At 39.7% G+C, this 22,500-nt stretch overlaps 3 protein-coding genes and 1 long non-coding RNA gene across 5 annotated transcripts in view; 2 read left to right on the top strand and 2 right to left on the bottom strand.

The window, feature by feature from the left end:
* The window catches only part of LOC138012605 (cocaine esterase-like), a 3,272-nt gene extending 2,006 nt beyond the window's left edge, over positions 1–1,266 (bottom strand). Inside the window, exon 1 of the mRNA XM_068859418.1 lies at positions 1–1,266. This exon is cut by the window's left edge and continues 146 nt beyond it. Coding sequence (XP_068715519.1) covers positions 1–993 — 993 coding nt within the window. The 5' untranslated portion in view covers positions 994–1,266.
* A 2,295-nt stretch (positions 1,267–3,561) lies between these two features.
* On the top strand, positions 3,562–9,315 carry LOC137967684 (neuroligin-4, X-linked-like). The gene is made up of 2 exons (XM_068814211.1): positions 3,562–6,231; positions 7,932–9,315. The coding sequence occupies exons 1-2, from the start codon at positions 5,087–5,089 to the stop codon at positions 8,557–8,559; spliced, it is 1,773 nt and encodes a 590-aa protein (XP_068670312.1). The 5' UTR covers positions 3,562–5,086; the 3' UTR covers positions 8,560–9,315.
* A 2,338-nt stretch (positions 9,316–11,653) lies between these two features.
* Positions 11,654–22,500, top strand: part of LOC138012922 (tetraspanin-13-like) — a 20,572-nt gene continuing 9,725 nt past the window's right edge. The window contains exons 1-5 of one of the 2 annotated variants that reach the window (XM_068859857.1): positions 11,654–11,803; positions 14,362–14,529; positions 17,119–17,343; positions 19,151–19,282; positions 21,582–21,962. In XM_068859857.1, the coding sequence (XP_068715958.1) occupies positions 11,717–11,803; positions 14,362–14,529; positions 17,119–17,343; positions 19,151–19,282; positions 21,582–21,656 (687 nt within the window). In that variant the 5' untranslated portion in view covers positions 11,654–11,716 and the 3' untranslated portion in view covers positions 21,657–21,962. Of the gene's footprint in view, positions 11,804–14,361; positions 14,530–17,118; positions 17,344–19,150; positions 19,283–21,581; positions 21,963–22,500 lie in introns of those variants that run through there. The other variant, XM_068859858.1, reaches the window with a different exon arrangement.
* LOC138012924 (uncharacterized) overlaps positions 19,124–22,500 on the bottom strand; it is a 3,865-nt gene continuing 488 nt past the window's right edge. The window contains exon 2 of the long non-coding RNA XR_011125107.1: positions 19,124–19,315. This is a non-coding gene — a long non-coding RNA (uncharacterized lncRNA). The remainder of the gene's footprint in view (positions 19,316–22,500) is intronic.

Genomic DNA, 22,500 nt, shown 5'->3' with positions numbered 1-22,500 from the left:
CATAAGCGGGACTTTGGTGAATTTTCCTTGCTGTCGCAAATTCATTGGTGTATCATGAAGAAAATTGCTATCCACGACCGGTGCAATGTTAATTTCACGATTAAATTTTAGCAGGATTAACTCTGCGGCAGTCTGAACCTCCGTAGCTGGTTTCCCACGTATGCAATCCACCATAACGTTGTGATTGCTGCTTGGACAGCTTAGCTTATCAGAAAGTTCTTTAGTGAAGCGAAGGCCAAAAGAACTTGGCTGAGTCGCGAAGGGGCTCAAATCCACCCCGCTCTCTGCAATTGCTTGCTGAAAAAGATCTTTAGACAGAGGAGATAACAGGTGAAGGCTAACACTAGTTCCACCCGCGCTCTCCCCAAATATTGTCACTTTGTTTGGATTTCCACCAAAATTGGCAATGTTCTCCTTGACCCACTTTAGTGCTTCCACCTGATCCAGCATTCCGAAATTTCCAGGAGCTGCGGAATCTCCTGTTGTCAGGAATCCGAACGGACCGAGGCGATATTGAATTATCACGACTACTACTCCCTGAAGGGCGAGAATGTCGCTCTGAGAGGTAACGGCCGATCCAAACTGATATCCCCCACCATGAATATAAACCATCACCGGTAAACTCGAGCTGACGTTCGGGGAATAGACATCAAGATACAGACAATCTTCACTGTAAGAAAAATTCGAGGCGAACATTTTTATGAAACGATCGAAAAAATTGCTTTGCATGCATACATTTCCATGCTTCTTGGCCTTGTGAACATTGGGTTTCCAAGCTGGAAGAGGTTGTGGCGCTTTAAACCTTAACTCGCCAGTCGGCGGTGCAGCAAAAGGAATGCCTAAAAATTTGCTGACATCTTTGAACGGACCTGAGACATTCGGATACGAAGCTTTGAAGCCTTCGATATCTCCGTACTTTGTTGAGACTGTCACTGAGCAAGCCAAAGGCAAAAATGCCAAGAATAAGAACTTCTCCAGTTGAGACTCCGACATCAGTGCTTCTCTTCGGAACGTGTACCTTTAAAGCTTGTTTCACTTTGATGCGATATTAGGGTAACTGCGCTAAATAAAGCTGGTTCAAGCACCTTTGAGAAGCAAGAGGTTAGCAATATTAAAACGATATTCTGTGGTCGAGTCATGGAAATGTGATATATATCGCTGACGTCACTCGAGTGCTGACATACGCAAACCAAACTGCCCCCTTTATAGCTGTTTCGTAATGTGTTTGCATAAAACCTTTGCAAAGACTTGAAGCAAGTAATCAACGCACTATTGTGTGATGTTAAGTTACTCGTGATAAAAGGAACTACGAAGACATATGTTTACCAACTGTCTTCCCCGCCAGTCTTTTGAATGTTCACCTAACCCTTTGGAAGAATGGAAGCTCGTTATGCTCCGTTTGGCGCGATTTAAATTTTGACGTTATTGTGTCTGCTGGAATAATAGAATTTAAAAATACTTTTTGTCTTTTTGTCATGAAAATGTGCTAGCTGCCAGAACAAAAGTATCCTTTGTTAGTGGTTAACCTTATTTGTATGATTGGCCGTTTTATGCTAGAGACGTTAAAGTTGGCAAGACGCATTTAATGTATGAGACGTTAACGCCCTCTGGTATAAAAACGGGACGCACAAAAATAGACGACCTAACAGAAAAAAAGCACTTTTTCTGAAAAAGACTGGATTCTATCCTCGGAAGACACTGGAGACGAGGAAACTCGGCGCCAAATAAACTTGAAGCGCGCGAGTATACGAACAAAATAAACATGGCGGAATTACAACTTCTTAAGTCCATTACTCGACGTCGCCAAGAAAGGCACGATATGGAAATACAAATGTTTTTATAGAATAAAGCGGCTTTTGCAGGATATGGACGAAGAACTAGATGTGGCTCAGGCACTTGGCTTGTGTGCCGTAGCTATGAAGAGACCAAGGAAAGGACGAAGCGTGGATGAAGAAAGGAGTCCCTCGTTCCTCGCGACTCCTTCAAATTCTTCTTGGCCGTCATGTTGTTTCAGCGCTAAGCCATTTGTTTTTTTCTTTATGATCATACAATACAATACAAAACTTTATTTATCACGGAATCCAAATTTACAACTAAGTGTTCTCGCAAGGAGCCGTGCGCTATAAATACTTATGATAACGTTAAAATATGAAAATGACTTAACGATTTTAATTAACTAACTTAATTACAATCTAGTTAACGACATCAGTCTCTAAAAATGAATAAAAATTATTTAAGGTAGTGGCTTGTTTGGCCTCGCGAGACAGATTATTCCATGCAAAAGCACCCCTGGATCGGAATCTGTTTAGGGCTTCGGTGTTTGGCCTTGGAATGAATAGATTGTCAAGTGACGCTGTGATCTTCGCAGTTATGAACGCAATTTTTGCAATTGCGTAAAGAAGCCTTAAAAATTCAGGACTTCAAGGGGGATTCAACTGCGACCTCGCGATACCGGTGCGACGCTCTAACCAACTGAGCTATGAAGCCACTGACGTTGGGAGCTGGTCATTTGTGGGTTCTAATGTTCCCGTGAGGAATGAATCGACGATGAAATGATATATGAAATAGATCATGTATGAACTGCGGATATGAAATCAAGTGAAGCTGTAATCTTCGCAGTTATGAAAACAATTTTTGCAATTGCGTAAAGAAGCCTGAAAAACTCTGGTCTTCAACGGCGTTTGAACCCGTGACCTCGCAATACCGGTGCGACGATCCAACCAACTGAGCTATAGAAATCATTTCATCGTTGATTCATTTCTCACGAGAACGTTAGAACCCACAAATGAACAGCTCCCAATTTTAGTGGCTTCATAGTTCAGTTGGTTAGAGCGTCGCACTGGTATCGCGAGGTCACGGGTCCAAACCCCGTTGAAGTCGTGAATGTTTCAGGCTTCTTTACGCAATTGCAAAAATTGCGCATTTTTGGACCCAGGCCTTCGCTAGAAGCAAAGTAAGTTGAGCCATTGCAATATATCCTCTACCTCTGAAATGACGATTACTCTGTCCCAGGACTTGTGGTAGCAGATGAAAAGAAAAAAGTAAAAGTTGCATCCCTGGACGGGATTAGAACTCGGAGCATCCAATGTGAATGAACTGTTTTTATCCACTTTACAACTAAAGATCAACTGATTGATAATTGCACCGATTATTTATAAAATCTAATAAGTATATTCTAATATCATTGCTGAATAGTGGTTAAGACTATTTCTTGATTTTGAAATGGTTAGCTTTGATTCTCTTGAGGTTTGGTAACCAGCATTTTTTCCTTTTTAAAAATGTTTCTTAGCCGGTGATAATGCACGTTTACAGCGGCATTCGGAAGAAATTTTTTTTTTTTTAAATTGCTCTGTCAGTTAGCGATGGTGTAGTTTAGTGGTTAAGTGAAGGGGCTATTAGCCGAACATTCCCAGGTTCGAGTCCAGCGAGTTTAGTCACTGAAGTTCGGATTTTAAAAATCGATATTCATTTCCCATAATTCCTTTCAAGCGCTAAACGTCCTAAATTGACGATAACAGTCAATTCAGAGAAACTTAGGTATTGTCGATAATAGTCATTTCAGAGGTAGAGGAGGGGTTGGCCATTGTGCCCAAAATTCGAAATTCCCGCGACCGAGCAAAAGCTTCCGGTAGGGAGACTGGAAACTGGGGACATTTGAGGTAAAAATTTCCAAGCGTGAGGCTATGAAAGGTGTTAGTTTTGGCAAATTTTTCGGCTAAATACAAAAGCACTTGGTTGGTGATAGTTTTGAACTTTAAAGTCTTCAGTTGGTTATCACGTCTATATCTGCAGCTGATGGCCAAGGCGCAATTTGGAGATCAAGCAACACAAAGGTCCATTTCCACGAGCAATTTTTGTCGCAGGAACTCGGTGCAATTTTTGAGCGCGGTAAAGTTGCATCGAAAATCGCGTTGAAATATCTCATCTGGTTTCCAGCTACTACAAAAATGCTGGGATAAAAATCTCATCTTAACTTTCCTTGCCAAGAACGATCGCAAGAGGAGTAAATATGTTTTTTCGGCTTTCGCTGCTCAAGTTTGGACCCAGTGATTGATAAACAAATCGTCGAGTAGGTAAATATGTGACATCATCGATATCGCCGCTATGTTGGTGGACGAAAAACAAAAGATCTCTCAGTAGCTTCTTTTGTTCGTCCACCAGAAGTCCTACATTTCTCTATTGTTATTGGAGTCTCCAAAGGTTGGTTGAAAGCGTCCCATGTACACTATTTTGATTTTGTTATCATTGTCCCAGGGATTCATATCTGTGAGCCAAAGTATAAGGCTTTTAAACTTCACATTTTTGACATAATGGTAAAAAAATAGCGACAATGCGCGCTTCCGTAGCTTTTGATATTCTACTGATCTGTGAAATTTATTCGCATTCATACGCAATCAAGGCAGACGAGCAATTAGTATAATCCATTTCCTGTCACAAACGTCTCATCTACAAGATTTGCTGAAACGTGTTGAGACATTTTAGTTGTACATTAAAACAATACAGTCGGTGAACCTCAAGGTATCTTCATCCCTTTTCTCATGATCGTAGCTCAAGTGCCCCTCCCAATTTTGAATATCGGGCGAACATTTCAGAAGAACTAAGACGGCGAGCAGCGCTTCAAATCAGTCGAGCGGCTCGCTTTTTTCCCAAGCCTCCCTCAGTCATTTTAAGCGATTGCGTGACAAAACACGACCACCTCTGAAAAGCGGGCCGCTCGACTTATTTGAAGGCACTGCTCGCAGTCGAAGAATAACTTAACTTGTAAATTTGTTCCTTATAGAGGAGTTAAATACAATTTGATACACTTATTCCCATTCAAGAACTGCACCAATAAACGAACTCCATTACGTCATAGATTAGTTATGGCATAAATCGTGTCTAAAAACCTTGAATAGGAATTGCGTAAGCATGACGTGTTGATTTCACAAGTGTGGTAGGGTATACAAAAGGCCTACATCCCTCGCTGATATTTTCTGTATCTATTAGCGATCACACAGAAAAGTCACTGTCATTAATAACTGTTGCATGCCGAAAATAGTGACAAAATCATTCCCAGAAAACAAGCTTCTGAGAAAGAGAAAGAACAATGTCAAAGTATTTGCTTGCAACGCTGGTTATATTTTGTTCATCTTTGACTGAAGTCAACTCCATTACAGTATCAACAAAGTATGGAGATATTGAAGGCTTCGTGACTTCGTATCCGAATGTCTCCGGTCCTTTTAAATCCGTCAGCAAGTTTTTGGGGATACCTTACGCAGATCCACCGACTGGTGAACTGAGATTCCAAGCGCCACAACCCCTAAAAGAGTGGAAACCAAGCGTGCGATCGGTAAAAAATCATGGACCCATTTGCTGGCAAGGCAAGGGCTTCGAATTTGTGACCAAACTGTTCGTGCAGAATTTCACCTACAGCGAGGATTGCCTCTACCTCGATATTTACTCTCCAAATGTCAGCTCAAGTTTGCCAGTGATGTTCTACATTCATGGAGGCGGTTACGAGTTAGGGTCATCTATCACCTACCCTGGGGATATTTTGTCCCTTCAGGGGGTGGTAGTGGTTGTCATCCAGTATCGTCTCGGTCCTTTTGGGTTCTTCACGACAGGAGATTCCGCGGCTCCTGGAAATTATGGAATGTTGGATCAGGTGGAAGCGCTAAAATGGGTCAACGAAAACATCGAAAAATTTGGCGGAAATGCCAACAAGGTGACCATATTTGGGGCAAGCGCAGGTGGATTGAGTGTGAGCCTACAAGTCCTTTCCCCTCTGTCCAAAGATCTCTTCCATCAGGCCATAGCGGAGAGCGGTGTAGATTTGAGCCCTCAGGCTATGCAGCCGACCTCATTAGCTGTCACTCACGCGAAAAGTCTTGCTGAAAGATTGGCTTGTCCAGTTAGTGATCACGACAAAATGGTAACCTGTATTCGCGACAAAACTCCCACAGAAATAATGGCGGCTTCCGCAGCAGCAAACTTTGAATTCGTTGACCACCCTCACTGGAGTCCTGTGGTCGATAAGAATTTTCTTCCCGACAGCCCACAAAACCTTAGAAGAAAAGGAGAGTTCAATAAAGTCACATTGATGGTAAGTTTTAACAGCGACGAAGGCGCTGGGGCCGTAGGGATAATGGCGAACTATTCCTACGTGGGCCTGATGCAAAGTGTGGAAAATGGAGTCAGCAAATCTTTCTTCAAAACCTTTCTCGCAAAGTTTGCCCAGGTCCGAGAGAGCAGGTAAATTGATTTTCAATCTTCTTGACGATGATCCTTTTCGTTTCACAAAGCAGGTATTTATTGACGTCTTTTAGCAAATTTGACAGGCGAGACATTCTTCTCATAATCCCTACAAGAAACCGCAATGTTTTTCGGTCAGTGGCGAGACTGAAGAACGACAGCAAATACACTAGGGAGCTTAAGCACACGTGTTTTTGAGACGTGGACGGCAACCGGAAGGGAACATTTTGCGTCCCAGGACAGTGGTGTCCACAAGAGTTTTATACTAATCATCTCTAAAAGAGAAAAGACACTTGACGATATAAATGTAGCTGTCTGAAGACAAGTCAAAAGGGAAAACAGCTCACTTCCGGTTGCCGTCCGCGTCTCAAATACGCGTGTGCTTAAGTTCCCTAGTGTACAGCAAAGGAGGCGTATTTCAAAACGGGTGGGGTCCTTATTCTCCGTGCGAATCGGACAAATTATGTCTTCTTTCAAGGGCGAGAATGTACTCTGCTTACACGGGGGTGGGGTAGGGAAGCGGGGAACGTAAACGTATTCCATCAGAGCGACCGGGCTCACTGATGTGTCCCATTATTGGCGTGTGTGCGATCAACGAGCCAGTAGAACCCGCTGGAATCTCCTGATAATCAATTTCCTCTTTATTTTTTTTGGAAAGTAAAGTCAGCAATTATTTTCATGGCAGGCTTTATATTTAATTATTTGTTAAATACTACAGTAGAGGGACAAGAATAAGAACCTGCACCCCCCCCCCCCCCCCTTCCTTGACGCGGCTTTTTAAAATATGCAGTCCATTCCAAGTGTATACTAATATCCTGTATTAGTATAAGTACACACGTGTTTATACAAAATCGCGCGCTCTCATTGGCTCGCTATGTCGGATTATCAGCCGATAATCACCTCGACGGACAAAATGGCTGCCAGTAGTCGTTTTGCCACCGTAAGTAAAGATGATTTCGCGTTGAAATGTTGTTTTTTTTTTTCTCTGTTTTGAAATAATCACCTGTGTATTTATACTAAAACAATTATTCGCCTCAGGCGACGTGATTATCGGTGAATATTCACCTCGACCTCGTCTCGGTGAATATTCACCGATAATCACGTCGCCTTCGGCGAATAATTGTTAAATATTATGATGTGCTACAAAAGCACGCGCGCTCTGATTGGCTGCTGAGCCGGCAAGATTTTCTTGTAATGACCGGGCATTATGAAAATTTTTCTTGACTCGACGGCTCTTTTGAGTTGAGACTAAAAGCTACGAGCGCGAGGGCGAAAACAACAAAAAATATGGACAAAGTACATTTCAACTATATTTTCAATAACTGAAAGAAAAACTAGCATACAGATACTTCTTTAGTATGGCCGACGAAGAGAGCCACAGCGAGAGCGAGTTTTATTAACCAAAGGACGAAGAACTGGCCAAAACTGAGCAAAAAAAAGGTCATATCATAAATAACTTATTAACCTCGTCCGTTCGGTCATTACAGGGAAATCTCAGACCGAGACCTTGATGTATCGACCTCGCTATTGCTCGGTCAATACATCATGGCCTCGGTCTGAGATTTCCCTGTAATGACCCAGATGACCGCACTCTCGGTTAATAAGTGAAAAATATTGTACATAACAATATATTTGTAATAACAATGAATAACTTAAAATTGAAAGATGGTGCATTCCTTTTTCTTGTTCTAACTTTTCAGGAAGGAAACCGCTGCCTTGATTGCGGATGCCATGGAGTTCATGTACACACCATGGCCTGACAACAGTGATGAAAGTGCCCTAAGAAGCCAACTTGTAGACCTGCTCAGCGATTATTACTACTTCGCAGCCAGTCACGAGGTTGCTGATAGCCACAGCCAGTTCGCACCTGTGTACATGTACGAGTTCGCCCACAGGTCAATATTTAGCCTCAGTCCAAAATGGGTTGGCGTAGATCACGGTACGAACGCACCTTACGATTTCGGAAACCCCCTGAAACCAGTAGCGCCGTTTAGATTTAGCGAGGCTGACAAAAATGTCAGCTTGTTCATCATGGCTTCTTACAAAAATTTTGCAAGCTCTGGCGATCCATCACCACAACCACTCAGCGGTGTTACTTGGGAAAAGTACAACTCGAGTCACAGAGCTTATCTGCGAGTCGATGCAAATCCTAGAATGGCGGCGGCGTTTAATCCTCGGAGAATGGCTTTCTGGAATGATTACTATCCGAAACTGAGGGATGTTGACTTCGATAACAAAAAAGATGTGGCCAGCACCAGTACAAGAATGGCCATGGCAGTATTTTCACAGATTGCTTTCCTCATCATTTCAGCAATTTTTAAAATGTAACTGGGTAGGATTTCAAGGCACAGGCAGCCCAAACTCATGGTAGTTTTTTGGAACGTGACGATTGGTGGAAAAATCAGACAATCTCAGCTTGTATCGAAAAGAAATCAAACTTACTTACGTTTGCCTCATCTTGAGCAAGAGAGGATCGCAAAACCAATTCGAATCGCTTCAAAAGGAACGGACGCAACATGCAGGAACATTTTTTTTAGTTTTCGATTTCACTTTTCCCTTCTCTCCACAGCGCATAGCTTTGTTACTCTTCCCAGATCTTTCAACTTACTCGTTTTTACGCTTTAAAACACCCTAAAACTACCGCTTTCTAGGAGACCAAACACAATACACTCAAGTATATTTTCAGTTACAATTGTATTTTCCTAATAGGTCTAGGTTATTGTGCATCTATTATCTTTCCTTAATTTTTTATTTGAATACGTAAGCGAGCCTTGTGGAGCTATTCAACAATGAGACAGAGGGCACGAGGTTTCTCGCAGGGGCAGACATTTTTGCAGGTTACAGGATTAAAGCCTCTATCTTTTATACATTAAATTATTCAATCTTATTTCAAATAAGAAATCTAACTTTTTTTTTTGTCTGTATTCTTTAAATCAATTTTAGTTATGTAATTTATTTGCACTTCGTAATCCATCTGACTCTATGAGCGAGCACCTTTACAGTTGATTGGATAAATTTTACCTTGTGTTTATTCAATTATAAAGAATATTGCAGTCAACTTTGTCTCTTCCAGGCTCTCTTGCTATTTGCGCCCTCCCTCCCCCCTCCCCCCCCCCTCCCCACAGGAGGCAGTGTGGCCCAATGGTTAGGGCGCTTGTCTTGAGTTCGGGGGATTAGATTCCGTGTTCAAGATACGTTCTGGCCACTAGTTGAATTTACTCTTGGGAGTCCCTTGTTCAACTTCTCAGCTGCACTTGTAAATAGCCAACTAGTTTGCCTCCAACCAGTTGGGGTTCTTGACAGGGGAAGTCAGGGTGGTTTCGCAATTATCCTCCGCGCCTCCCGCCTCTGAGACTCGGGTTCTAACTTGGCCTCGAGTCACTTGTGGGATGAGTTTCAGTCGATCTCAATCGGACTCAGAGGGTTTTTTCCGGGTACTCAGGTTTTCCTCCCTCATCAAAATCGACTCTCAGTCAATTACATCCGGCTGTGGGTGGATACCCTCGATAGAGATAACCTCTGGTATCCTTCCCTTTCATTGAGTTAAATGAATAAAATTGCTGTTATTATTAACAGCTTTTTTTGAATGTTCTGTTCTGTCATGATTGTGTTCATTAGCGCTGAAAAGCCCCTATTCGGAGTAGTCATTAGGCTATTTCTGAGTTCATGTCTGCCTCCTCTTCTAAGCGAGTCTAAGTGCGAAGTTTTTGTGAAGCTAATCAGTTCTACTTTACATATGAATGAAAACTAATTTTCATTAAAAAAAAACTTAGACTCTAGACTCGCATCTAGACTCGCTTTGAAGGGGAGACAGACATGAGTGAACTTGGAAATGGCCTACAGGTATTTAGTATGTATGTATGCTTATGTATGTAAAAAATCTTTGGATAGAGCCTGTTTGCGGGCTATACTTTGAAAATAGGAGAGAATGAGGGGAGAAAACACATTCACCATACATGCCCCTCTTCCAATGTTATATTTTGTTTCCATCTAAGGGCCGATTTACACGGTAGGACTTTGTCGCATGCGACAACGGCTTACGACAGGCCCACGACATGATTTACGATTGTTGTGTACGTCAGAAAAAATGTCGTAGCATTTTAAAACATGATTTAAAACGCTGTGACAATCGTAAGACATGGCGTAGGCCTGTCGTGAGCTTGTCGCATGCAACAAAATTGTATCGTGTAAATCGGCCCCAACCTAGGGTGCCTCCGATTCAATCTCGTCCCCAGGGTCTCTCTTCTCTGCGACAATGTGGGGCAAAGAGGAGGCACCCTGGGAACGAGGTTGCGTCCGTTTGACTCTATCCCGGAATAAAAATACGTGAAGTGAAGATTTAAAACGGTATGTTTGGCGTTTTGAAGCAAAAAGGATAATAAAGATATGTTTAAAATAGCATTTTAGCAGGTGTTTGACAATTTTAATGTGAATGTAAAAACGAAGGATTTCTAACCATGTATTCCTGTTCCGGAATACGGTCAGATGAAGGTACCCTACCCCGTGGTCATGATGCGTGGCTATTTTAAGATCCCAGGGGTTTTCTTCCTCCTCTCCTCGGCGGTGAAAAGCCCTTGGGAACGAGGTTGTTAAGGACGGTGCCTACTATTGATATAATATACATTAAAACATTATTCAATTTTCTGATTTGCTAAAAAAGCAGTGCAGTTTTAATGTAGCACAGGGCAAGAGGAGAGGGGAAAACCGGAGTACCCGAAGAAAAACGTCTCTGTACAGGGATGGCGCAGTTGTGAGAGCACTCGCCTTCCACTAATGTGACCCGGGTTCGATTCCCAGACTCGGCGTCATATGTTGGTTGAGTTTGTTAGTTCTCTACTCTGCACCGAGAGGTTTTCTCCGTGTACCCCGGTTTTCTCTTTCCTCAAAAAACCAACATTTAACTTGATTTGTGTTAATTGTTGATGTGTCCCCAATTAGTGCTCCAGCGCTAGATGGAACTAACAAACTCAATCCACTTATGACGCCAAGTCTGGGAATCGAGCCCGGGCCACATTGGTGGGAGGCGAGTGCTCTCACAACTGCACCATCCCTGAACACCGAGCAGAATTAGGAGCTCGTGGGCTCCTGGAGAGAGATGACAAGATCCGGTCGAGATGTTTACAGCACAGTCAGCAACAAGAACCAAAAAAACTTCCATCCAAGAACAACATCACCAAGAGCATTTCGTTAAAGTCATTTACAGTGTTCCCGGAACTTTCTAGAACGTTCATGAACTAAGGAAACTCTAGAAAGTTTTGGATATCACAACAGGGTTGACTCAAGGAATTAGTGAAGATAGAGGAAACCCTTTATGAGCTCCTCGATTTCACTCCTGTCCCGCGATTTATACAAAATCTGGGGACGGGACGGGCCTTCTATTCTATCCTAGAGTCACGTGATTGTAGAGCCCACGATACCGGTGGTCTCTCAAAGTGATGACTGATTCGGTGACATCGATTTCATTAGAAGTTAGTATATTTTCCAGATGTACAGCCCGAAATACTCGAAGGCACAAGGTTGTGCATATTTTTGCTCCAAAAATGTTCTCGTGGCGCTCAACGCGCTTTATATTGTAAGTACATTGTTATGTTTCTTCGGATTACGTGCGTAGCGCGAGTCGACTTTTGTTCTTTTATACGTGGCAGTTTGGAAATTTTTTGGGGGGCAGTTACCTGCAGCCATATTCGGAAATTACCCAGCCTTTGTCTCGTCAATTTAGTTTCTAGAGCTGCAATGACGGGACTTCACAGGCCGCTCTTCTTTAGTGTGCAAAGTTAAGGCAACGTCCCCTCTGGATGTTCGTTTGGCACGCTCAGGTGGTTTTAGTTACACACACCATCAGCGAAATTTCAACTTAACTGTCTTGTTATCCTGATGGTCAGAAATCATTAAATGTTTTGTGTGGAAAAACCTCTAGGATTTTCAGTTCAACTTAGCTGATCTAAATGTGGACGCTCTTACGTACTCTGTGGTCATTTTGTCATTTTTGATCATTTATAAACTACAACAACATGCAGCTGAAATTGGTTCTAAATTATCCACGTGTCTTGAATACTTGAATACTTTTTTTTTTTTTTTGGGGGGGGGGGAGGGGGGGGGGTTTAAAAAGTAGATAAGCGAACATTCTGCAATATCATACTTTTTGCATGCAAAAGGGCATGTTATTTTTGCTCTGATAAAAAAAAACAACTGCTTTTTGATGTTCCCATTAACCCTCTAACACCCAAACTGGCCTAAAACCGGCCAGACTTAGTATTTTACTCTGTCTAACGCCAGACAATTTTGCTCATCAATGGGGAACCCCAGATGTCAATGGGGTAAACAGTCAAAAATTATGTCCCCTCCATTCCCTATTTCCACATAGATTGTACCCCAGATAATTTTATTAATTTTGTCAACTGGGGGCATTGATGGAGGGGACATTCACTCCTCAGGCCCCCAGGATACCCCCAGTCGACGAGTAAAATTGTCTGAACAGAGTAAAATTTGTCAAGTCTCGCTCCCTGGAATCGTTGAGTTAAAGAACCTGATTATCGTTAATTCAGTCAGGATTTGAACTTCAGTGTTTGTTCTTGTCCAAGTAATTAACTGGTTGGCAGTTGTAATGCTTGCATACTAGCCACACAAGGAAATTTTTGTTGTCTGAAGATGCACTCCAGATCTTGAGTAGAAGGTTCCCTGATAGGCAATACATTTGTCTGGCCACTTAAAAGGACTACTTGATCACTCATTTGAGAGCTCAGTTAGCAGAGCACTTGACTTGATCATCCTTGCGGAAGGTCATTAGTTAAAAATCTTTCTATGATAATTATAATAATAAATTATTATTATTATTATTATTATTATTATTATTATTATAAAGTCGTCTGGCATTAGACAGAGTAAAATAATAAGTCTGGCTGGTTCATGCCAGTTTGGGTGTCAAAGGGTTAATATGATTACTACCTGCCAGCCTCGCAATACCTGAGATGGAAGTGCTTTTTTTGTAATAACTCCTGTAAATATTTAGACTTTCTTTTCTCCTAAGATAAGAATGATGAAATGTAAACCCCATCTCGGACCCCCTTGCGAGTAATATAAATTATGTGAGATGTTGAAGGTTGCGTGACCTTATTTTTTTTTTTAAAAAAAAGGGGTGATTTAGTTGCCATGGTAGACTTAAATTGAATAGCAAACATTTTGGCCAAGTTTTTATGACAACACTGCAAAGTTTTTTTTTTTTTTTTGCTGACTTTAATTTACTCTCTTGTTATCAAGCAGGGCTGAGTCATTCAAATTATGCACAATTTCTGCTAATCCTGGTTAGATATCATGATGACAATGTATGGGTTTTGAACCTGTCACTCAACCCAGGATTTGCAATGATTAATCTTTGAACAACACATACAGCTCAGCACTGTTTTTGAACTCCTTTTTCGAGTCCTAAAACACCCCCCATTAACAAGTAAAATCATCTGGCATTAGATAGAGTAAAATCTATGAAGTCTTGCTCCTAGAAGTCAATGAGTTCAAAGGGCCATAGTTTTTCAGTGGATGTGGAGGTTCAATGTTAAAGTGTTACACATTACGTGTAACTCAGATTTATTTTCCTAGAACATGCAAGTTCTGTCACCAGAAACAACACCGGAGTATGTCGTAGCAAATGTTTGGGGACTGCAGGAAGCCAAAGTTAATGGTTTACCACAAAATATTAATCTACAGTAGCAAAGTGAAAGATCAGTAATAGTAAATTGATAATAATTTGTTCTTGCTTGAACCAAAGGTTGAGAGTTGAAAACAAAGATAAAAACAAGGTGAAACTACCAGGTCTCTGGAAAAAAGGGAAGCTAAAATATTAGCTTTTATATAATTACAACTGTATGTGTGGTGCATGATGATGCTGAACGTTCCAGTGAATAAACTGCAGACAAAAGCAACTGTTGTTCAAACTGTAGCTTGCCTTGAGTGAAAACACGCAACTTAGTTAGAAGTAACAAGAAAAAGGGCATTGTTCTAAAGATCTTAACTAAACAAACATAGGACTATAGAGGCCTTGTAGAAATGGAACTAAAGTAGTGTAAGTTTTTTTCTTTTTCTTTTGAGAACGTCACAAAATGATGTTTACTAATTTTTCCTCTGTTCTCTCCTTAGTTCATAGCCTTGGTGTTAATAGGAGTTGCAGTTTATGCTAAAGCCTCTGCTAAAATAACAAGTCTTCCAATTCTTGGTGGCGTGATAACATGCGGTGTCTTCCTTCTCCTTATAGCTGTGTTGGGTGTTGTTGGTGCTGTACGACATAGTCAAGTTATTTTGTTCTTTGTATCCTTTGAACAACATAATTTATTGGTTTTGTAGTCAGTATACATGTATAAGTAATTTGAGATATTCTTTGGTTCATGCATTCTGTTGCTTTCTTGGAAAGAAGAAAATTGTTGACAAAACACATGTCAGGGCTAAGTATAGCGACATTAGATCCCTTGATGCCAACAAAAACATGAAGGGGAGAAGAGCCAGGGGAGACTTTCTGGTGTTTATCAAAAAATCAGGGAGTAGGACTGGCACAGTGGTGATAGCACTTGCTTCCAGGCCTAGGGCTTTGAACTCTCTCGGATAAATTATCCGGTAGACTCGCACATGGCGTTTAATTTGCTCTACATGTATCTGCAGGTGACCGAACCTGGCATCTCAATGCACGTGTTTTTAAACATGTGCATTCAGAGATGCCAGGTTCGGTCGGTTAAAAATAATGGATAAAAATCCTTTATTTTTATTTTTTATTATTTTTGTAAATTTAGTTTTTTTTTTTTTTCTTGTTACAGTGTAACTTAATTTTTGTTATCGTTTAGTTTTCATTTATTTCTGTTGTATTACATGTAGCCTGTTAATTTAAAATCATACTACCAGTAGTCTTTTTTCTAATTTTCCTGGCCACTGACCAGGAGGCATTGGCTAATGTAAGGGAGCTGCCGTCCTATTTCTTTCTCCTCCCTGGGAATGTCATCGCTCAAAATGTCGTGAATAAATAAAACAAAATATAAAGTAGACTCCATATTTTGGACCGAATCTTCGATTTCAAGATCATGATCTGAAATCTCCCGATTAATCGCCAAAGTTTGTCATTGCTAGTTTGAATTGACTTTCACAACAATAAAATACTTCGTTTTTTGAGTTATTTTAACATTGATAATAACAAAATTCAAATGTTTAGTTTCCTCATAAACTCCGATAAACCATTCTTGCAAGCATTGATCTTGACGGATTGTAATTTGAGCAATAATTTGGTTGGTCCGAAATAAACCAGTCAAATCAAATGTTGCAATGCCATCATTTTGGCGCCTTTTTGACTTTTGCCTAGGTTGTGTGACAGTGTACTTTCTTGGTATAATTAATTTTGGTAAAAGATGCAATAAGACGTCATCAGAAATGACGTCACAAGTGTAAGTTATGACGTCATCTATCATCCCAACCCTATCAATTCTCAATATTTGAAGAGTTTGGGGGTTGGCAGCCCTGTGCATCCCTCCAATGTGGCCCAGCTGGTTCAATTCCCAGACTCCAGCCCATGAACCCTTTGACTCTCAAACCAGCCTGAACCAGCCAGAATAATTATTATTATTTTACTCTGTGTAATGCCAGACGATTTTACTCCTCATTGGGGAACCCCCGGGAGTCAATGGGTTAATCACTCACTGAAAAAGATCCCCATTAATGAATAAGGCTGTTTCAGGGATTCCTTCAGTCAAGGAAAAACATGCATTGTAAAGTTGAAATTATTTTGGGTGCAGAACATGGCTCAAATTTCCCAAAAATCCTGTAACTGGATGTCGAGGTAACAAAGACAGCCTTTAGGAGGTTTTGAGGTGATACAAATAATTTGAACAAGTGTATTATTATAGATAGTTGGCAGTAAAGGAAGCATTAATTTCTGTGGAAAATGGTGATTTTGACAAGAATCCTTTAAATATCGGCATTTTCTCGAAAATTAAAAAATGAATGACTTAACACGTTGACCCCTACGAGTGAGACTTGATAAAATTTTACTCTGTTTAAGGTCAGACGATTGAACTCGCCCAGAGGAGGGTTGGTTCAGGAGTGAATAGCCAGCCAAGGGTTAACCACCCCTACCTCCACGACAAAACTGTCCCCTTTAACCCCTTGATCGCTGGGAGTGAGACTTGATAGATTTTACTGCATATAACACCAGACAATTTTACTCATCCAAGAGGGTTGGTTCAGGAGTCAATATGGGTTAACCACCTCTACCTGACACTCAAAAACTGTCCCCTTCGACTCGTTGACCCCTGGCAGCATGAGACTTAATAGATTTTATCCTGTCTAATGCCAGACTGTTTCACTTGTCAATGGAGGACAGTTTAGGTCTGGAGTCAATGGGTTTAAAAAAAACTATAATGTTATGCTACATTGGAGACTTTATTTATAAGTTACATCTGGACAAAATTTGAGAAAATAGATTTTAGAGCAATGGCGGTATAGATTTAGAAAATGCGGCAGGTACAAAACACAGGTCACAGGTCATTGTTCGACCAATACACAAAGAATCCTAAACATTTATTAAAGTTAACCTAAGACCTAAACAAAGTTTTAGGTCTAATTTTAGCATCGGTTTATCGTGTGGGGTTGTTTCTGTATTCAAAACAACAACCTTCACGAATATTTGATTATTACTAATCGTTCATTTTCATTTTTTATAATGAGCTATTTACACAATATAGAAAAAGAAAAAAAATAACAATACAACAGTAAATTAAATTACTTGGAAATATTACATATAATGGATTGGTTCGAAATGTGCGTAGCGGCCAAACTAGCTAAATCTTTTGTGTCTGACGTGCATGCACTCTTTATAAAGAACCATGTTCCACTGAAATGCCTTAACTTGTTTCTCAGTATATGGTCATTATGTTTCTCCTCTTTATCATTCAACTGTCAGTGTCCATTGCAGCAGTTGCTATCAGTCATGACCAGCAGGCAGATCTTATGGAAGCAGGATGGAAAAAAATTCCCCTTAAGTCTAAAATTAAAGCACACATTCAGACAGCAAGAAATTGCTGTGGATTTCAAAACAAGTCATTACCGTTAGAGGATCGATTGGGCCATCCAGATTGCAGTCAAGTAAGTGTTTACATTTAATATAAGAGAGAAGCTGAGAGTGTGAGATGAATGCAAGAGAATGTAGATTCTTTGCCAGGAATGGTTATCCCCAGCTTGTCAAGCCATGTATCCAATCTTTTGCTTTATTACTACTTCAAGTGCATCAACAACTACCGGTACCACCTCCTGATGTTTGATGCCCTGTAATTTTTTAATCTCCCTCTTCAGATCTTGGTACTTCTCAATCTTTTCACTCTCCTTCTCATAAACTCTGTAATCCCACGGTGCAACAATATCTACAATAATTGCCTTGTTAATCTGCTTCTCAACAACAACAATGTCAGGTCTTCTCAGGCCTCGATAACATGGTCACACTTGGATGGTCATATCCCATAATATCTTGCATGATCTTTCATTTTCCACAACCCCACCTGGTTGATGTTCATACCTCTTCTCGCTTCTGCTCATATCATACTTAATTACAACAGAGCTTCCAATTGACCAATTGAATATTGTCATGTCTTCTCTTGTACTCTTTTTGCACCAAACATTTACACTCACTTGTGATTATTATTGTTATTATTATTATTGTTGCTGCCGCATTGAGTGAGCCTGAAGCGAACGAATGAGGCAGCTCTCTAATCAAAAGAAGAACAAATTTTCTACGAAATGCAAGGGATTGTGGTCACAGTAAGAACAAAGGTGCAAGGAATTGTGGTTATGCATGAATAGAGGAATTAAGGTGCACGGTATGATCTTGTTCGATAAGATTATAATGGAGACTGGTCTGTTTTTCATTTTCCCTTCTCATATCCTCAAACTATACATTCACTGTCATGCAACAAAAAAATGAATTCGAAATCGTCCAATGATCTTCAATGGAAAAGGGAAAGAACTTGGAATGTTGTAGGAAACAAATCTTTTAACAACCTCTCAAATTCTTAGGTTTGTGCAGTACAATATCGTTTCTGACTTACTTGTTGAAGTAATGGACTTTTGTATGGAGACGGCATGTGGTCCACCAATATAGCAGCCGGGAATCAACAAAAACATCTGTTTTTCACTTTGTGATAAAAGTGCTCAGTATACTTTTTGCTCATGAGATAAAATACAAGTGCACGAACACATCTCCTAATGTACTCTTGAAAGGCTCAAACTGCTGAGATTCACAGGGATTCACATTTTTTTCAACCAAATAGCTTTGAATCATGGTGTCATGTAAGGCAACAATTCGGAAATTCAAAATGCTGTTACAGTATTTTCAATACGAAAGACATCACGGAACTGGAAACTTGAAAAAAGATTTATTTCAAATTATTATTATTATTATTATTATTATTATTATTATTATTATTATTATTATTATTATTATTATTATTATTATTGAGTGATTACCTTGAAGTAAAAATGAAATTCAGTTCTCTTAGGTCCGGTTAGCACATTAGATCCGTAAACAACCCCACAAGCTTTTTGTCTTTGAATATTGTCGTTTTTAAAGGCCCACCTTCAACCAACAGGCTTGTGTGCCATGGAACAGTTTTCACATATAAAAATCCAGCCAAAACTGAAATTCATCCAATCTGATCGCTGTGATAAGCAATGCAAATTTTGATAACAAAAACAGACGGTTGAAAAGCCTGTCGGTTGAAGGTGGCCCTTTTAAAAGAAAGGATTTGATTGATTGATTGATTGATTGATTGATTCTGATAGCAATGGCTAGTACATGATTTCCCCTTTCTATAATGCCAATTATTGATTCATGAAAGGAACCATACAAAGTATCATCTATGGCAATTCTGTAAGCTTGTTGTTGTTGTTTTTTTCCAAGCTGAAGTGCTGTCAAAACTCAGATGAGTGGTCATGTCCCCAATGTAAGACTTGCTATGAAACTCTTGAAGATGAAATAAATCACCTCTTGAAAGTTGCTGGAGGAATTGGACTTTTTTTCAGTTTCACCCTGGTGAGTTATGTTTTTTTCTGCAAGTACGGCAACCTAAAGAAGGTGTAATATTATTTAAGAAAGAGAAAGTGCAGTATCCCAATTTCTTTATTTTTTTGGATGTTTGCTCGAGTCAAGATTTATTACCCTTTGTTGGATCATACATGTATCCCCTGTATAATAATAATAATAATAATAATAATAATAATAATAATAATAATAATAATAATAATAATAATAATGTGATCCTCACTTGAATTGAATCTGGATAAATAACAAGATTCACTTTCACAATAATAATAATAAGAATAAGAAGAAGAAGAAGAATTAGCTAGCTGCAATTAATATTAGTATAAATACACAAGTGATTATACAAAATCGCGCACTCTCATTGGCTCGCTATCTCGGATTATCAGCCGATAATCACTTCGACGGACAAAATGGCTACCAGTAGTCGTTTTGCCACTGTAAGTGAAGATGATTTCACGTTGAAATGTTTTTTTTCTCTTTTTTGAAATAATCACCTGTGTATTTATACTAAAACAATTATTCGCCTCAGGCTCAGTGATTATCGGTGAATATTCACCGATAATCACTGAGCCTGAGGCGAATAATTGTTGATTATTATTGCTGTTACCTGTTTAACCCATATTGGACCCCTCAAGAGTGCTAGGACACCCCCAGTTGACAAGTAAAATTGTCTAACTGTAGACAGAGTAAAATCTGTTAGGTCTCACTCCCAGGAATCAATGGGTTGAAAAATGAGCAGCAGTATCATTATCTCTGATTCTTCTTGATTCTTCTGTCATGTTCACCATTAGCGCCGGATCCAATCCACGTTCTGGGGCTCTTATGGGTAGTCATGGTCTTCATTCGATCAATAGAACTTTTCGGAGGATGTGACTTGATCCTAGGAGGGCAATCTTTTGAAGTTCTGTGATGTTAATTTTTCCTGGTATCTTGTCAATGTGTTTTTCAATGCCTTTCTTGACTACTCCAAGTACCCCGATGACAACAGGCACTGTTATTGTTTTCAATACTCACATTTTCGTAATCGTATTATTATTACTATTACTATTATTATTATTATTATTGTTATTATTACAATTATTGTTATTATTATTATTATTATTATTACAATTATTGTTGTTATTATTATAATTATTATTATTATTATTATTATTACAGCAAGCTGGCTATCATTTGACAAATCAACATTGTTACTCCAATACTTGACAGCTGATGTAAATGTTCTAAGCAGCTTTAGATAAAAATAAACATAAACAAGTACATTGAAAAATAGGATTGCAAAGCCTGTATGTGTGTTCACAATGGCGAGCCATTCGTGACCCATTGTAACATCCTCAAGGTCTCCCATGAAGTGGATGTGTGATATAGCACTAAATTAATAATCAAAAGTATTGGTATTAATAATAATAATTAGTATTATTACTGAATGCTCTTTCTGTTATTCAAGATTAAGTTTAGAATACCAATAATAAAGTATTTAGTGTAAGATTCGAATTGTAGTTGGAATTACATGTATGCTGTGATTCAAGAATGTTCGTGGTCTGAACTTTTTTCAAACAAGGCTAATTTCAATTTTTCTTTGTCTAAGAAGCATTGTCAGAGTCTGAAACAAAGGAAAAATCAAAGTTGAACTGGTTTGAACATTTTTAAGGCAAAGGAAATTTTGAACCGCAACATTTACAGGGTTAAGTATGTGTCCTATGAATGTCACCGACGTTACACTTTATACTTTCGCCTACCAAATTTTGCATGCATGTTTAGACAATTATCAAAGGTTAAGACATACACATTAATTTAAAGTAACAAAGTAAAGATATAGTGCAATTACATTGTCCCTTTGACAATGCAAATTGTACAAAGTTGTGATTTGTGCGTTAATTTGACCCAACATTGCGAAGAATATGCAACCCTGAAGCCAAAAGCAATTTGGGGAGCCAGGCTCTGTTGCAAATGATTGGACTGGTGATGAGAAACATTTTAAGTGTCCATCGATTCAGTGATGGTTCTGCAATTGGGGATTTCATTCAGTTTACTTGTAAATCAGAGTCAAAAGTGTTATAGCCCGGAGATCATAGGACATAGTACAGAGAGAACAGCCTCTTGGAGCTGAATGAGTTAGATGTATAACAAGTGGAGTGTAGACATTCAAAATTTGAGTCCCAGTGATGGAAGGTTTGTATTGGCGCTAGTGCAAGCCCTTCTCCATGTGAAATGTTATATTTAGACCAAACTTCTCTTCCTCCTCTCCTCTTGTTTTTCTGACTTTCTTTTCTGTTTCCATCTCTCACAGCTCTTTGGTGTGTACATGACTTGCCGGTACAGGAATCAGCGGGACCCTCGTGCTAATCCAGGGGCATTTCTGTAGTCTCACTGGTGTTGATCTCAAAGAATCATTTCTTGCTTTTATCTATTTATTCATTAATTCCCTTAATCTTTCGTTGAAAATTTATACAAAGTAACAATAGACAAAGCTGAAACTGACTAATTTTGGAGAAAGTTAACAGCAGTTGCAGGAAAACTGTGGAATGATAGGAATCCGAATTGCAGCCAGGGAGAAGAAGTACAGATATGGCCTCTCTCTCTTTCTCATAGCAAATAAATAATATCTCAGTGGTTCTTGCTCGCCCCTTTGCATTTCATTAATTAGAGCCCGGATCAATGTCGTGAAATTTAGCAGTAGACCGGCGTGTGATGGTAGAGAAAGGCCGAACTGCTTGTGATAAAAGCATCAGAAATCTATCTTCTTTAATACCAACCTTTCATTTCAGTAGCCTCGAATAGCAGGCGGTTTGATGAATTTTAGACGTTTCTTTCAGCTGTTCTTTCCACCGGGGTTGACTTCAACTGATGAAATGCCCGCGCGAAAACCTGGACTGAAGTCAAAAGAGCATGCGAAGGGGGAGGGGGCGAGGAGAAGGAAAGAGACTGACCTCGCCCCCTCCCCCTTCTCTAGCTCTTTTGACTTATTTTCACTAGAAAGTCATCCGGTGGAAGGAAGCTTCTAGAATTCACAAAAACGGCCTGCTATCAAGAGTTTCTTGGTGTCTGTTGCTAACAGACAAGAAATGAACGAAAACCAAACTACTTCTGTTAATTGTTGGGGAAAACGCTCGGCGCTAATTGCCGCTTGTCGTCGTTATCACATAATTTTTCTGGTTCTGTTTGGAATAAATAAGCTCTCGTATATTTTGTTTGTTTTTGAAAAACGT

Source organism: Montipora foliosa, chromosome 8 (genome assembly GCF_036669935.1).
Source record: "Montipora foliosa isolate CH-2021 chromosome 8, ASM3666993v2, whole genome shotgun sequence".
Classification (NCBI taxonomy): domain Eukaryota; kingdom Metazoa; phylum Cnidaria; class Anthozoa; order Scleractinia; family Acroporidae; genus Montipora; species Montipora foliosa.
Note: the sequence above shows the minus strand (reverse complement) of the source record. Positions and strands in the feature narration are given on the sequence as shown.